The 18,090-nt window shown below is 37.8% G+C and overlaps 2 protein-coding genes across 2 annotated transcripts in view; one reads left to right on the top strand and one right to left on the bottom strand.

Moving 5' to 3' along the window:
- Window positions 1-4,052: 4,052 nt before the first annotated feature.
- LOC140161153 (centrosomal protein of 135 kDa-like) overlaps window positions 4,053-18,090 on the top strand; it is a 57,494-nt gene continuing 43,456 nt past the window's right edge. Inside the window, 7 exon segments of the mRNA XM_072184584.1 lie at window positions 4,053-4,146; window positions 12,991-13,217; window positions 13,986-14,150; window positions 14,152-14,178; window positions 14,180-14,210; window positions 14,213-14,299; window positions 15,043-15,272. Of these exon segments, the coding sequence (XP_072040685.1) occupies window positions 13,059-13,217; window positions 13,986-14,150; window positions 14,152-14,178; window positions 14,180-14,210; window positions 14,213-14,299; window positions 15,043-15,272 (699 nt within the window). The 5' untranslated portion in view covers window positions 4,053-4,146; window positions 12,991-13,058.
- LOC140160147 (uncharacterized) lies at window positions 6,059-7,905 on the bottom strand. The gene is made up of 2 exons (XM_072183424.1): window positions 7,784-7,905; window positions 6,059-7,127 (listed from the first exon to the last, which is right to left on the bottom strand). The coding sequence occupies exons 1-2, from the start codon at window positions 7,903-7,905 to the stop codon at window positions 6,059-6,061; spliced, it is 1,191 nt and encodes a 396-aa protein (XP_072039525.1).

Here is an 18,090-nt window from a genome sequence, read left to right as displayed (position 1 = left end):
CGTCGACAAGGACCCGAATACCCCCAATTTTTGCCCCATGGCTGACAGCGCGATTGTACGTGGCGGTATAGGGAGTCCCGGTTCTCCTTCTCTAATTCTGTGGAGTTGACAGACTAATAGGCCTAACCCTGCCCTGCCCTGGACCCCCCCCCCCTTCAGTCCCGAAGTGGGAAATTAGTTTGAAACCAATAGTCTATATTAGTTTTCCCACGTTAATTAGGGACCATTCAATAACACTTGTTAGGGGGGCCTGATGCAAATGTCATCGCAAAAAATTTTCGGGGCCCCCCCTTTATAGACTTCAAAAATTTCAGGGCCCGGCCCCTAGTGACATGAAAATTATGGGTCAACCCCATAGAAAAGCATAAATCAATTTTTTCTAGGCCTCTTTAGGAGGGTCAAAACTTTTCAGCACCCCCCCCCCTTGCATCAGGCCCCCTAACAAGTGTTTGTGAACGGTCCCTTACGTCTAGGCCTATTTTATTTATTCATTTAGTTATTTGAACGGACGCTTTTGTTTCATCATGCCCCACCCCCTGGGCCTGCCACGAACAATGATATAAAGCGTAAGCGTAGATCGGAAAGTACGCTTATTTGATGAAGTTAGGCGCGCTACTCCGCGTCATGACACCAAAAGGGTACAAAGTGCCATCAATTTTCAGTTGTTTTGTCCGCATTTATAGCGGATTTTCATTGGTTTTTGTGTCTTAATCTAAACTTCAAAGGCATTTTCTTTTTTGTTGGGATGTTATTCGTACAGGTACATGCTGTTTTTAGGCAATCATTATGATTTGAACACAAAATTGGCAAGAAACAACAGATTGGTCAAACCATCCGTTACGCCCTTTTGACGAAAAACGTCCTTGGCAGCTGGGTACCAAAAAGTACCCAGCTCAGATGAGTGTGTAATGTTCGCGGAAACGTTCGCGTAGGGCTTGCGTTTAGCCAACACGGTGTTAGCGGAATTCGCGAAGTATTTCTCGCGCTGGTGTGCCAAAATAATGGCAAAACTGCAGCCTCTCTGTCAAATGGCAAGATAGTTGAACTTGTAAATATCTACATTATTTATTTATTTTTATTTGTAGCCTATTCAAGTTTCGATCAAGAAAGCTAAGTAGGCCTAAATGATAAAAGGGGAGTGTGGGAAGCTTGAAGTCTTGTATGGTATCAGCACAACTTAAAAAGACTTTGGATGGGTGTTAGCCTAAATAGTTCCGCATTTAATTGGCCGGCATGCAAACAGGGCAAATGTAGGCCTATTTACCGTTTTTCACGACCGCTCTTAGCTTTCAATTTCAACCCATCACTTTTCACAAAAGCGCTGAATAATTCCTGGTTGTTAATTTCCTTTTTGATGTGTTTGTGTGTTTCTTATTTATTTATTTATTTATTTATTTATTTATTTATTTATTTATTTATTTATTTATTTATTTATTTATTTATTTATTTATTTATTTATTTATTTATTTATTTATTTATTTATTTATTTATTTATTTATTTATTTATTTATTTATTTATTTATTTATTTATTTATTTATTATGCTTCATCACTGACTCATATACAATTACAAAGACAAAAATTAATATATTATATATAAATATTGCACATACTAATCAAGACAAAGTAAATAGAATAAAATGCCAGCGAAAAGAATGGGACAAACAGGTGCAAAATCACCTCTATATAGGACCATCCCACCTTTCGATTTTTGAAAACAATTCATGGGAAAAAATTGTAATACCGTACTTAAATATTTTGTTATAGGACCTACTACGTTGTTATATTTTTTTCTGTTTGTATAGGCCAACTAATTTCTTCAAATTAATTTGGTCTATTAAAGTTTAAAAAATCATGGGATAATATCTAAGAAACCTATTTTGCAAATTACAGCCATTGTTTATTCAAATTTCGTTCAAATTCGTCCTAGGCCTACCTGACGTACTGGCGATGTTCACTGAAAACTATTTGGTCTTCATGATTCATTTTTGTTTTGCCTAAATGCATTTAAGTAGGGCCACAGAAGAGAGAGATAGATCTCTCCTCTGCTGTGAGTTGGGCCTAATGAGAATGAATTTAGCATGATGCTAAACTATTAAGATTTAGGGTATTATACCACATGCTAAAATATTAAGATTTTATGTTAAATTAAGTATAATACTTGGTGTATAGATAATTTGAGCAAACTGTGATAACTTTATTTTTGTTAAATAGGCCTAAGCATAATATAGGCCTAAGTTTTGAAAAATGTAAGGAACTTGGCAAAGGAGATAATATGAGAAGGCCTAAGAGAGCAATGAGTAACACATGCATGTTATGGGCCTACATGCTTATAATTGCCTACACTCTAAAGTACAAGGATTTAAAATAAATCCTTAAGGATTGTAATTAGGGACCAATCAATTTTAGATTTAAAATTAATCGTATAGATTTGAATTTTAATTTTTAAAGATTTAATTTTAAATCTGTGAGATTTAATTTCAAATCTAATATCTTGGAATAGACCATCAGGATTGTATAAAAGTCATAAAGTTCGTTAATTATGTAGTCAAATCCAATTTTCTACTCTAATCTAATCTTCAAAAAATCTAATACTTGATTGGTCCCTAATCACAATCCTTTAGGATTTATTTTAAATCCTTGAAATTTAGAGTGTATATATACTTTGACAAAATTATTAAACGAAACCGAATATATAGACAAACACCGTGGAACATGGTGGACGAATTAGACATACACGACGAATATGCACTTTATTTGAAATATCTAATATATTGACATGATAATCGACCTATGAGTAGGAACAATTATGAATTTCATTCATTTTTTTTGTTGGGGTGGGGCGAATTTCAAATGTAAGCTAATGCATATTATAGGCCTAAAAATTAAGTACAAAATATGAATGATTGCTATGACACACATCATCAGCACCACCATGGCCTACTAATCATGCTAATTCATGCTAGGCTAATTGAAAAGTTCGATTGAAATAATAGTATGCAACTCGTGATTTGTTTGTATTTGGATTGAAATGTTCTCGTTCCTTTTGACGTACAGCTTCAAAACACAATGTTGTATTCAAGGCAAAAAAAAAAATCTTTTTAAACGTTTAATGCTTTTCGCATTTGCAAAACGAAAACACGCAACCAAACAAGCATACAAAAACAAACAACCAACCAAGGAAAAAAACCCAACCAAACAAACAAAATCATCAAAACCCACACAAAAAAAGAATCAAATAAAAAAAACCCCAACAACAACACCACCACAAAAAGCTACAAAAACACCGCATAAATATAAAGATGTGTTAAATTTCAAAATGTTAAATGCATCTTTCCCCCAATTATGCTTCGGAATCAAAACAAAGGAGAAGCAAAAACAAAAAAACAAACAAGGGAACAAACGTAAACCAAAACCAATAACCACAATAAAACAACAAACAAAACACGGGCCGGCCTACATATCAATCAAATTACATGGCAAATTTCACTGGCAACACGTAAATTCTCCAAATTGAGTGCGCGTTTAGCTTCAGTACGCTCTGAAGAAAGCACTCATGGCGTACAGCAATGCGTACTACAATGCGAAGTCGCGATTTTTGATTTCAGTACGCAAAGACCAAAACAAATTCCTTCGACTTCACTGCGTACCCACCAACGCGCTATAACAATCCGTTCTAGCCTCCTTCGGAGGCGAAGGAGCGTTGCGATTTCAATGGCCACGAACCCAGACAAACGAGAACCTAGACCAATAACTTTGACTCGCGTAGTGAAGCCGACACTGCTAGCAACGAATTTGACAAGGACGCATACCCGGACGCAAACAAGCAGACATGTTCGCGTCTATGGAACATGTTGCATTTGACGCGGCGGCGATAACGGCGCAGTAATCACGCAAACGAGCGAGTCAAACATGTATGCGATATTTCTCCGCGCCTAGTAACCCCGTCAATCCGTCAATGGATACGGGGCTTCACCTCCCGCTGTGGTAAAGGATGGGCAGTAATAGGTCTAGGTGGTATGTCTATGGCCACGAACTAAAATTGCGCCCTCTGTTGATTTTCTGCCTGCTTTCCGGCTTGTGATGATTGCTGATATTTGAGTGAATAAATAGCTGTATTTTATGAACATTATGAGGTCCTGACAAGGTAAGGTAACTGCATTCAGTAAATACAAAGTTAGGCTATTAAAAGAGTTTGAATCAGGCTGCAGGCAAGTCTCTAAAGATTGCCTGAATTGATGCTAGATCTGCATTGCAGCCTACGGTTGCAAAATTCGGAAACCTTACTCATACTGTAAAACGATGGCGCTTATTTCAAAAAAATTTGCAAATAGACTGGCCCAGGACAGGATGCAAGGCTTATATTTAAGCAGGAGCCAGGCTTTTTTTACCACATCGTTGCCAAGTTTTGGCTCCTGGTATGTTCAATATTTAACAAGTCTCGGGCGTACAGCCAGAGGGTCAGAGTTTTACGAATACGAGCCTGATCTGACATCTGTGTGATCATTCTGATAAGTGATAGGCTACGTCAACTACGAGGGCGAGGCTATAGCTATAGCCTAAAAGTAATAGCCTAAAATACGATAATAGTTTCTCGATCACGAGAGAATGTACTGCGTGCACTGCGTCAGTCAATGCATTTTAAGCCAGGCGCGCGAGTATGCCCAGCGAGGTCGCGTCACACTCGGTGTGACGTGCCCTGAACTCCCAATAACTTTCGTAAGCGACAGACAAATTAATAATAATAATAATAAAGACAGATTTAATATAGCGCCTAATGCAAATGCCTCTAGGCGCTTTACACAACCAGAAACAGATTAAAATATCTTAAGCTACAAACAAAGAAAATTTAAGGGCCTAACAAATACAATTTTTTTTTTTTCATTTTAAATAATAAACAAAATTTTAAACACAACAATATAAACAAAAAAGAAAAGTCATAATCCACGCCGCTTCCCATGAGCCAGAAAAAAGCAAACGAGGAGGCACGACAAACGACACATATGAAGCGACGAGGATAATGACTTTAGTTTAGAACATATTTCATAATATCAATAAGCACATAATAAGCAAATAAAATGTAAATATACACAGAGTTTAAAATAGAATTGCACTACAACCAAAAAAACAGCATTTCGAGCACACCACCGCATAAAAACAATCAAAAAAAGCTGTGACCGGCACAGACGACAAAAAACATGGTAAAAGCCCTGGAGAGGAGAGGTTGCCAGCACATCACTCTCAGCAATATTTCAAATGTCTTGCTCCCTAAATAGAAATAACAAATGGGCAGGGTTTGACTAAATATACACAGAGCAATTATTATCACAAAATACAACATAGCAATATAAATTAAATATACAGATAATTATAACAATCAGAATAATACAATCATTCAAACAGCGTATCGAGCATATCACACCTTTCCGCGAAAAACCCGCTTGGGAGAGAAAAAATGCGACAAAATTGAGAAAGCCCAGGAGAGGAGAGGTTGCCAGCACATCACTCTCGACGAGATAAATATCACGCCCCCTAAACATAAAAATTGGCTGGGAAAAAATTGGTATTGCACGGAACATAGTACAATAGAACTAACATGATAATATACTGAAGCAAAATATTTAAAACAGTGGATGGAACATCAAACCGTGGCATGACAGGCACAGCAATGGCATAAATAAACCCTGGAGAGGAGAGGTTACCAGCACATCACTCTCAGCAAGAATAATATCTTGCTCCCTAGATGGCAAAATTAATGGGCAGGGTTACTCGGAATAAACACACATGAAGAATAAATTACGCACACAATAATTGATGAAAAATGAAATTACGATGCATCACCATTGAAGTACTGTCTAAAGAGATGTGTCTTCAGTCGAGACTGGAAAATGCCGAGAGTAGTAGCGTGGCGAATTTCACTGGGAAGATCGTTCCATAATTTCGCGGCTGCGAAGGCAAATGACCTGTCACCATAGAACTTTGTAGATGATTTAATGACTTTCAGTCGACGTTCAGCAGATGATCTCAGCGATCTTGTTGGTACATAGACGTGAATGATGTCAGATATAAAAACTGGTGACATGCCATGAAGAGTTATATGTAACAAGCATGATCTTATATGCCACTCTTTGTTTTATTGGCAGCCAGTGAAGCTCTTCCAGAGCGGGTGTGACATGCTCATGTCGCGAGATACGCAGAACAAGCCTTGCAGCCACGTTCTGAACTTTCTGAACTTTTGCGATCTCGCGATCCGGCAATCCATACAACAGCGAATTACATGTATCAAGTTTAGATGTTACGAAGGCATGAACCAACTTAGTGGTTGATTTGCGAGTCAGATACTGCCGAATGCGTCCAATCTTCCTGATACCGAGAAGAGCACTCTTGCACAGATTGTCGACGTGACTACTCATACTAAGGACGGAGTCCATGCTAACGCCAAGATTGCGTGCTTGTGGAGAAGGACGAATGGTGAAGTCACCTATCGTCATTGAAGGTGTCCAAGATGTGTTCTTGAATTTGGAATATAAGTGGACGAGCTCGGTCTTGCTGTCGTTGAGAACTAGCTTGTTCACTTTACACCATGATCTAATGTCACTGATACACGCTTCAAGTTTCCGAACAGCCATATCTCGATCTTGAGGTTGAAAAGTAAGATAAAGCTGGGTGTCATCAGCGTAGACAACAGATTGAACACCGTGAGCATGATCAAGTCCTGTAATGGCCCGCTGAACATAGTAAACGCCAAAGGGCCGGCAACGGATCCCTGAGGAACTCCACACGAAGCACATCGGGTCGGACTGCATTTCGTTGATGGCAACTGATTGCGTGCGATCAGCGAGATCTGACGAGAACCAATTAAGCACATTTCCACGAAGACCATAGCGCTCTTCAAAATGATCCAGCAATTGGCGATGATCTAGCGTATCAAACGCTGCGCTGAAATCCAGAAGCACTAACAAGGCTTCTTTGCGCTTATCCAGAGCAGTCAGGATGTCATTCTGAACTTTGAGTAACGCCGTTTCCACACTATGGAAGGGTCTATAAGCTGCTTGCGTTTGCAGTGAAGATGGTTTTCTGTCAGGTAAGATTGCAACTGTTGAACAGCGATCCTTTCGATGACCTTTCCTAAATAAGGAAGATTCGATATCGGGCGATAGTTTGACAAGATATTATGATCAAGACTTGGCTTTTTCAGGAGAGGAACGATCCGAGCACACATAAGGGATGCAGGGAATACACCAGATGACAGCGATTCATTTACAATTCTCGTGATCACAGGGAGAAGGTCATCACGGCATAGTCTAAAAACGCTAGCCGGGGATGGATCGAGTGGGCAAGAAGTGATCGAGGATGATTTGATGACCTTAAGGACATCATCTTCAGACACGGTGGTAAAATCACAAAGTGAACTATCACAAGACTCATTGAGTTGCAGAGATATAGATGATGTGCTATTTGCATCAAGTCCATTTCGAAGCTTGTTGATTTTGTCGCTGAAAAACTTCGCGAATGAATTGGCTAAGTCTTTTGCGTCTTCATGGCCGGGAAGATTACAAGTTGACTTTGGTGTAGATAATTTGTCAACCACACGGAATAGATCACGCTGATTAGCCTCTGTAACTTGGTTGCTGTGATATTCAGTTTTTGATCTTTCAAGGAGAAGTTTGTATTCCTCACATTGCTCTTCATACAACTCTTTATGAACGGTGAGATCAGTTTGCAACCACTTGCGCTCGCGGCGCCGGCGTTCTTATTTTGCGGCTCTTGGCGAGTCGGTATACCACGGTGCATGAGGACGCAATATCACAGTTCGATCCACCTCAGGGGCGTGAATATCAAGAGTATTAGATAAGGTATTGTTGTATCCGCTGATCATTTCCTCAAGACCCTTTACAGAAGACATAGTCTCCAATGAAGACTGGATATCTTGGCGAAATTCGCGTCAATTATGTTTCAATAAGACGGGATTTTACTCGCTTGGTACAAGGTCCACGCTTGGTACAAGGTCCAGGACGAATGATCTTTACATTGCACTTGATGACAAAATGATCTGATGGCAAACACTTTTCAACCTTATGAGAGGTAACAAGATCGGAATCTATTCTGGAGATCAATAGGTCAAGCATATGCCCTGCAATGTGGGTTGGTTCAGTGATGTGCTGCTGCAAGTTGTGAATGTCTAAGATGTTAAGGAAAGTAATAGTGTCACGATCTTCTGGTATATCAAGATGGATATTAAAATCACCGGTGATGAGTAGGTTTTCAGCACTGAGTGACTCGAGAAGTGATGATATCTCTTCGAAAAACATGGGGGTGCTGAGCTTGTTCTTTTTATTCGGTTTTGGACGGTATGTAACAAGAAGTTGAAGACAAGTGGATGCGGACGTAATGCGAAGATTCATATACTCCATTGATTTAAATTCAAACGTGTCCTTAACACTAAATTTCAGCCCGTCACGAATGAGAACAGCTAGTCCTCCACCTCTACCATTTTGACGATGGATGTGGTGAAAGTGATAATTTGGCAAGGTATTTTGAATGTCGGCGATGGCACGGTTATCTCTTTCGGTACCTGTTAACCATGTTTCCGTCAAAGCCAAAATATCAATTTGATTGCTGATTACATAATCACATACGGCGGTTGATTTGTGTTTCGCCTTAACAGATCTTTCATGCCAACATGCGAAGCGAATTCCAGAGGCATTATGGGTACGCTGCACACCACTTCTGGGAATTTCAACAAGATTGGATTTATTAACTCCAGAAGTATTTACCGCCGTGCATTTCGGGATTCTATTTGTAATAGTTCTGGTAATCGATTTTTTCTTGTGACGACCAGATCTACATCCACGAGGAGATTTCCATTGTGAAAGTCTCGCATAATCATTGTTTATCACACCCTTCCGTGCGGAATGAATAGGCGCTGATTTAAACAGGAAAGGGCGCATAGCAGTAACAAATATATTAAACAGTTACAAAATAACAAATCGATGACATCGGAACAGAATTCAGCACAGATGTACCGCTGTAGTTTTCAATATCGTTAAATAGACAATGATATGAAAAACACAAAGTCATAAAATACAGCGAGATTTGTAAAATCAAGTTCAATCGGAGTACACTATTTAGATCACAGGTTACTTACGAATTCTGTATCATACAGGAGCGTACAAACGAGTTATAGCAAACGTGATATTTTCGATGAATTTTCAGAGCTACTTTTTATTGCAGGAAAGCGTGCCAATTTAAGCTTCCTGTAACTTGTAAGGCCAAGGAAAGTCGATTTTGAGTTTCCCGTCACCCGCCCTCACTTCATTTTCTGACCCTCACTTGAATTCAATATTGTGATTTTCCAAAAAATACTGATAAAAACTGGTTTTATTTGCAAACATTTTTATGAATATCCCTTTATTTTTTGTGGAAAAATCAAAATCAAAACATGCATTTTGCTGTCAACCTTGCAGATTCTTTTTAATATACTTTTGAATCTCATTTGGGCTAAACATCCATCTTCAAGTGAGTGATCAGCAAGTAAGAACACATTTTACATGTGTGTTGGTCATATAATGAAAGGCAGAAAAATAATGAATATTGAATAATGAAAAGTTACCTCACTTGTTCTCAGAAATTACGTGACGGGAAACTCAAAATTGACTGTTAGGGGCCTAATATCTATTGCACATAACGTACGAAGTCACAAACTTACAAACTTCAATATGCACTTCAAATACTGCAGACCAGCTGTTAATTATTACCGATCCTGTAGAATAACTTACATAATCTTCAATTTCATGGAATCCCGTTGCTCAGAATTGCAAATGTCATTTTATCTGTCAAATCCGCTGTGTATGTGCTCAGAGATTTTATGATATGCTCCATAAATCACAGCTGTGAAACTGACTTTATAGTACCACTCGCTCGCTTTTAAAGCTAGCAGAAAAGCGAAGCCTCCGGCTACCTCGTGGCATGACGTCACACAAAATTTCCGATGGGCGCCTTATTTATTTGTAACCCGTTTTGTGATTGGTTGCAAACACCATTCATCGCAATCGTTAGCCAATCAATGAAGGCGACGGCCTTTTACGGTATGAATTAATGTGACCCGCCAGTAAAGTATGTCTAACCTGATTGGTTTACAAAAATAATTGGATATTTGCTAAGCCAGTCAGCGTGCTCGATGCTTAACAACCTGGTCGTATAGAGGTTTTTTTTTTTTTAATAAGCGAATTCACATGGTGATCCAGCGATCGAGTATAAATTCAGCATGACTTCTGCTGTAACAGGTGCAATAACAATACGTCGACACAATCAGTGACATTTACACAATACAATAATGAATTATTTATGACATGCATGGGCTGGATTTTACGATCGAGGTAAGGTTTTCGGCCTGTCCCTGCGTGAATATCGTGACTTTTCAGCATCAAAGATACTTGCGATGACCAGTTTTTTATGGACACTTTGATAACAGGTAACTTTTATAGGTCATAGGGTAGAAACGATAGTTGTACAATTGTAGGAAAATATACATTTTGTTATAGGCCTAAAATGTTTACAAAAATATATTGGTCCGTATGTTGTGCATGTATTCAGTTGTTCGACGTATAGCGCGCGAGTGCGATCGCACGCATAGAGCCCACCTTAAATCACTTTACCGAGTGCGATTTATAACGCACCTTGTCACCTCAAAACAAGGAGTTTCCAAAGTTGCAGCGGTTCCCGAAAGTGATTTGCGTAAAATAAATCGACGTCATGGCCTTTACAAAGGTGACGACCCAAACAATATCATTTCTACTCGCTGATTGGCCGTTTTCGACAATTTAATATGTAAATTAGCTGACCTTTCTTGTGAGGTCACGCTACGCTACCGAAATATGATAACGTGCTGTTCATGTCACAACAAAGACATGACATGCCATTGACCACCGTAGTAAATGTGGTAATATTTATGCATTCAACTGAACTGTATAATTATTTAGAAGCTGAACAAGGCTGATTTAATATTTTGACATGACCTACACACGTGTGATCTGTCAGCGGTGAGTGTAGTGCTATGATAAAATTGTACCAAGGTGTGCCAATAGAAATATCAGTTTATACTACTCATGGCGGACAAAAAGAACAAATGGGTCCAGTACAAGACGTGGAAAACCTACAAGCTTAATGATGTAAATGGGGTTTGAAAAAAACCGAGGCAGACGGGACAATATTTGTGTCGAAAGTTTGGTGTTTGAGTAAGCCCACCTGTACATTGTAGTCCCACCTGTACATTGTAGTCCCACATTCAACACCAATGCTTCTTATCTGAATATCAAGTGCAATAATTCAAATAGCCCACCTAAACTTCTTACCGAGTGCAAATGATAGCACACCTAAAATCCTTACCGAGTGCAATTAACAGCACACCTGTAGACTGCTGCGTAATGTCGCAAGTTTAGTAGCGCGATCAATTGTACACGCACAGGAAATGCAGCGCATACCCAAAGCGTGTGTGGTAGGCGTTGTACGCCGACGCAATTGTCGTTGCGTGCCTATTGAGCTCTCATGATCGAGAAGTTATTATTTTAGCCATAGTGCGGTACTATTACGCTGTGTTTTGTATTCGGCGAGGAGGTCAGTAAATCAACTGAGGGGTCTAATTTTACTAGTAAATTTCCCAACTCCAAACAAAGTTCTAAAAGTTATTTTTTACTAAATTCCATTGCATACATTTTCAAAGTATCATGCTCACATTCGTGGAATTATTTATCGAAAAGCCGTTCAAATAAGTAGCATAACTTGCCGAAAACTGCATCAATTCCCGATGCTGGGTTTTCTTTCACAGCAGGCACCATGATGCTTATTAATATTCTGAAAGTCAGAAGCTTCCTCCGACCGATAATGGTGGTGACGTCACCAAAAAATGAGCAATCTGCGCTTGTGCAGAGTGAAAATGACATTGCCGAATGCATACTTTGAATATGTCCTCTCATGGTAGTTTTCACGTTATATTATAACAGGACTTCTTTCAATGATCAGACTTCAGGGTATGGTGGGTAACAGTGTTCGAAATTTTGGTTGTCCGTTCGCCCGGGACAACCAAAACATGCACCGGACAACCGAAAATAATGCTCTAGTTGTCCGGCGGACAACCAAAGATCTACAGCCAAAAGTCACTTTTTTCAGCATGTTAGTTTGCTCAAACCTGACACAACTGATGAATTGTTAAATATTTAAGAGTAATTGTTCATAAATTGACTACACTCACTCCACTTTATTGGTCACATGTAGTTGTTTCAGATTGTGGCAGCTTACGGACAACCAAAAACCTTGGTGGACAACCAGAAATTACAACCTGGTTGTCCATGGGACAACCTCATTTATTTTTTTAATTCGGACACTGGTGGGTAATAATAGTACCGTATAGAATGTCCGTCTAATTGTAAGACATCCTCTAATGTAAAAAAGTCTGTGCTTAGGGAAGTGCCAACTACCCGAGTAGACCATGTTGAATTTGCAATTTCTGGGAATTCTGGGTCAGACATTGCATTACTGGGAGATAATCTCAGGAATTCAGGTATTTACGGATATTGCTATGTGTCATAGGTACATCGTAGTGCTGTCGTCGGCACTGTTTTTTAATGTCGACATGTCGATATAATTCGTATACCGACGTCGACATAAATAAAATTCTAAAAAATAAAAAAAAATTAATGATTTCCTGCCCGGGTAATGTAATCTCGGGCGGGTACCCGCAAGCCCGCCCGAAAATCCCTGGCTTAGTCTCACTATGAGTTTCAAAATATTGGACTGGACTACGTCTCGTACGATATTTTAAAACTCATAGCTCGACCAATAAATATGGGCTCAATCAATCCAATTTTATATCACTATCAGATATGAACCATCTATCTTTTGAGCAACCATCATTGATCAAAATACAAACCCTTGACAAACAGAGTAAAACCTCATAAGATCATGACTTCTTTTTTATTTTTAATACCCACAGATCATTAAGTACCAGCAGCACTTTGTATAGTATGTTGAGCTTTAAGACACAGTCCAACCGATAGTAAAATGGCATCTTTAGCAGAGCAGAAATTTACTGCTTTAAGGAAACGGCTGGATCAGTTAGGATACAGACAGGCCTTGGGCATTGAGTCTTTACCTCTGGTTGAGAAACTGTTCAATGATTTGATACATACAACTGAGAGCTTGAAAAATGCTAAACTTCAGGTAAGAATGGCTTCAAACTTATGGAAATGTGGTGTGTGTGTTTGTATGGTGTATAGGGCCCCTCTGACAAATAAGCAAGATTTCAGTATTTGCAGTGCAAATCCCTGTTTTCGGCTAATAAATGAGAATTTTGACATTTGGGGAAATATTAATCAAAGGTTATGCTAGGATATTTCTTGGTTGATTAAAAAAAATTGGGAAAAATCACCCACCATTTGGTATGAAGAACAGGCAAAGTGGTAATTTATTAAAGGTTAATACATATAACAATAAAAGATAATATTATAAAGTGGCCATATAATTTTGGCAAATCGAGGTGAATATTTTGCTATCGCTAATCATGTATTTGTCATAGCCATTAGCCATACATGTGTGTGTGCGGAGGTGTGCATATAGGCATGACTTTATTTTCTGAAGATTTTTAAATATTACGGCTTGTATATTAATTTCTGATCCTGATTGATGGAAAAGCCTTAGACATTTTAAAGAAATATTGCAGCCAATCTAGTGATATGAGGGCAGGCAGTCATTAGGTCATACTGTATTACTAACCTACTCTTGATTCCCCCAAAATACAGTAATAATTTGTTTGGATTCAAAAGTTATTACACACCCCAATCTGAATCCTTTATAGTTTGACCTAAATGGCAATTGAGTGAAATTTTGATTTGGCAACTTTATGGAAAAAGGGAGCAAAAAGCTGCATCCTGACAAAATCGGTGACTTATAACTTATAACAGGATCAATAATATTTCACTGCTCTTGCAGGCTACCAAAACAGTGAAGGAAAAGAGCACCTGGGAGGAACAGATAGAGCCGTATCGCAGCGACAACGCTAAATTAACTCGTGAAAATAACGATCTTCATCAGCAACTGATACGAATCAAGGAAGATTCGGAAGCTACTGTCAAAGATTTGAAAACATCAATTAAGTAAATTGGAACATGAAAATGCAGATCTCACGATTCTTAAATTCGCAGTATGTGCATAAGGTGCAGCTATTGAGAAGGGCGCTAAAGCCAAGAGTGATAGGATCAATGAGCTGCAGCAGAAAAACTTCCATGCTGTGGTACAGACTCCTGGTAAGTTGGTGGGAAGGATAGGAGCGGTATATAAGTTCTGAATTTCTGAATTGTATGTGGACTCTGTGACTTGCTGGAAGTTTAGGAATGAACAGTGCAACAGTATTTTTGGACTGTTAAAAGCCCTAAATTGGCTAAACAGTACAAAAAAAAGCCTAAAAATCTAAAATATAATGGGGCTAGCATAATTTATGGTGGGGATGGGGATCCGGATGACCCCTTGGCTACATCCGGGGGTTTCAACTTTGGTTTGGGTGGGGATGTGCGGTTGGGACTCAAAAAAACTATCCAACTTTAAACTAAATTTGATGAAAAACAAACCCCCTACAATACAAATTTTTGAAAATATTTTCACAATTTTGCTAAAAAAGAAATTTTGAAAAGCAACCTTTTTAAAACCAAATTTTCATGAAGTTGAGGGCCATCAATAAACAAAAATGGCTGAAAATGCACCTGAGTCTCAACTACATGGCTGATAATTCATCCCAAATCTACCCTACATCCCCATACTCCAATAAGGACCCCCGGCTACACCACTGCTGGATGGTCTAGCTAAGACGTATTATTTTATCAGTTATTTCACCAGTCTCAAAAGTGTGCATGTGTACATCTATTCCTAATATATGTCCAGAATAATAATCAATATACAAAGATAACTTCATAATGTAGTCACATACATGTATGTTGCAAAATGACTAAAAACATCCAAAGTCACATCCAATCAATCATGTTTTGTTGTCAAGGTGGTCGTAAACGTAACGTACCCTTCCGTCGTCAAAGGATGGACATAGACGCTACTATACCACCAAGTGACACATCCACATACCCTTCCTCTGTGGCACCAACTGATCCTTATGTAGTAGATCTCATGGCAGTAGCTGACAAGAGGATTGAAGGGTTGGATAGAGAATTGAGGAAGCTAAAAGATATGCAGGAGGCCAATGAAAGAACGGTCAAGAGTCTCAGGAAGCAGGTGAGTATTCTGTATTGTAACAAAATCTCTCTCCCTCTCCCATTCTCACTAATCTTCTCTAACTCCCTCTCTATCCTTTCTATCTCTTTCTTTTGCCATCTTGCTCTCTCCTTGTCTGTAGCTCCCTCTTTACCTTTTTGTTTTTATCTCTCCTTCTCATTCTTGCCCCCTTGTCTATCTCTTGCTCTATGTAGGAGCCTAAAGAATGTGTATGAAGGTAACCAGTGGAGTCTATAGAATACCTCTGTGGGGCACAACCGAAAAAAAGGTAAAATGTCATTGAAAAAGGTCATCAGAGTTTATACAGGGGTCAAATGTTTAATTACTCAAATCCTAGACAAATTTCCTCTGAAGTATCAAGTATCCTCCTGGTAATAACAATTCTGAGAAAGTAAAGTTTGATCTGTGATTCTTGTACAAGTATGTCTTGAGTAGAAGCATATTTGTAACATTTCAGTTGAGGTAAATTAGGCCTGTAGGTATTCATCCTCTCCTCCTCTCCTCCATCTATCCGTATCTCTATCTCCTCTCCACTTCTCTATTCTCTTCCTGCCCCTCACTTTCTCGCTCTCACCTCAGTTGCTATCTTCTTCTTGTTTGCAGTGCCATTCAATATTATTCATATTTATTAGTTGGCTTCACTTATTTTATATCTTTCTTCCTCCCTCAAGTCACTCTCACTTCTACATCCTTAATTTAGCTATTTGAGATTTGTTGCTTTGTAAAAATTAAGTAAAATCTACAATTCAAATAGATGCACTTGCAGCATTACACATAGCACTTGCAGCCTCTTTGATCGGACACAACAATGTATGAGACTGTAAATTGTAATTTTGTCAACAACTTTTCGATTTATCTTAAAAGTCTTAGAGAAACGTAGAACTTGTGCACCTTTTATTTTCAACATACTTAGGTAGCTTTGTTTTCTGATTTTATATTTTAATTTATTTTATCCCTGAATTATTGTTGTCTTATTATTTTCTGGGTTTTTTGTGTTTTTGTTTGTTTTGTTTTTATGTTTGTTTGTTGTTTTATGTTTGTTTGTTGTTCGTTTTTTTTGTTGTTTTTTTTTTTTTTTTGCTATGTGATAATTGTAATGGTATCAAAAGATCCTATATTATATGCTTTTTTATTAATTGTTGACTTGTTGTAGTTTAAATATTGTTCTACTCAAAATGCTGTGTACATATAATTGTAAAAATTTGGTGTCTTTTTGCAGTATTTAAAAGTCATGTAGCTCCTTAGTCCTTACAATTAGACTGAAGAAGATAAATGCAACAAATTAAACAGCAGCAGCAGCAAAAACAGCAACATTATAGCACTCATTAATGTTGCTACTAAAAAAAAATTTAAATAGCTAAGCCAGGGACTTATTGACCTACAGGACTGAAGACCAAAGGGAAAACCCATTTCAACAAAAATGCCTGAGACTTACAAATGTATATGCCAATGACAATTTTGGTTTTGATTGAAGTTTGTTCAACCAAAGCCCGATTATGGTCATTTTTGCAATGTTGTATCTTTAATTTTCCTAGGGTCAAAATTTCAAACTGTATATATTTTGTTGTAAATATTTTTACTAGACTCATATGAAATACATTAAATATTGAAAAATAAGGTAGGCATGATAAACTGTACGTTATAGTCAATAAGTAATAAACAAAACTCAACATGAGTTCAGGTAAATTTTTCAATTAATCCAGAAATATTCAGATTTTAATCATTTAAATTCAGGGTACCAACTAACATCCAAATTCAAAAAGACATTTTTGGATATTTTAATATATTCCCAAAAGAGGTGAAATCAAACTCCCTGCACAAAAGCTCCTCATTATAAAGGATTATTGTTTAGTACCTTCTAGTTCAAGTAACTACACAAAATTGAAAATAAATAATTTGATTGATTGACAGATTTTGGGTAAAGACTATTAATGGCAATTCAAGCGTTATGGAATGATGCAAACTGCCTTTGTACAATTTCTTTTTTGATGCAGCAGCCAAATATGTATTAACAGCATAAGGTGAATAGCATAATGTTAAAGTATTTTGATAAGTGAATGATTAAGGTAGGAGAAACTTTTCCAAACCACCCTAATTTCCTAATTTGCATATATGCAAAGTTCGCGTTGCGGAATGATGCGCACGTGAGCAGTATTTTTTGCACTAAAACATTTTTAACAAACTCTGTGAGTTTAGTAATCTGAGATATTAAATTTGCCACTTAATGTAAAGCTTAGGATGTAAACTGACAATTGTCAGTATCGATTTAAAAAAAAATTGGGCATCGTCTCTTTATGCACATTTTGCCGACACTAGGTCACGTTATGGAATGATGCAAGGAGCGTTATGGAATGATGCTGTGTGTAAATCCATAGAAAATGAAAAGCAGTCCATGTTTGAAAATAAAAATAAATATATCAATAAATTTGAGTAAATTGTGTTTTATATACTTAGCTACTTATGTTAGCTGACAAATATCAATATTTATCCAAAAATATTTATCACCGATTTTTTTTTTAATCCGATAACTTGTGTTGCATGGTCACATTTTGAAACTAAAATTATGTCAACATTCTGCTAGTCTAAAATACTTGGAAGTGAAATTTAGCACTGGATGTTAGCCATAGAATGTAACATAACAACTATCACCATCTATCAAGAAATAATCATCACTGTTTTTATTTTATCGTAAATTTAAAGAAAAAATCCTTGCAATCCATGAATCCTTATGGCGTTGCGGAATGATGCAGGGGTTTTGTGGAGAAATGTCACTGACAATGGTTCAGGCAATGCTGAAACATCAATTACTGTAAAGATA

Source organism: Amphiura filiformis, chromosome 9 (genome assembly GCF_039555335.1).
Source record: "Amphiura filiformis chromosome 9, Afil_fr2py, whole genome shotgun sequence".
NCBI classification, from domain to species: domain Eukaryota; kingdom Metazoa; phylum Echinodermata; class Ophiuroidea; order Amphilepidida; family Amphiuridae; genus Amphiura; species Amphiura filiformis.
The sequence above is the reverse complement of the archived record's forward strand: the minus strand, read 5'-3'. Positions and strand labels throughout refer to the sequence as shown.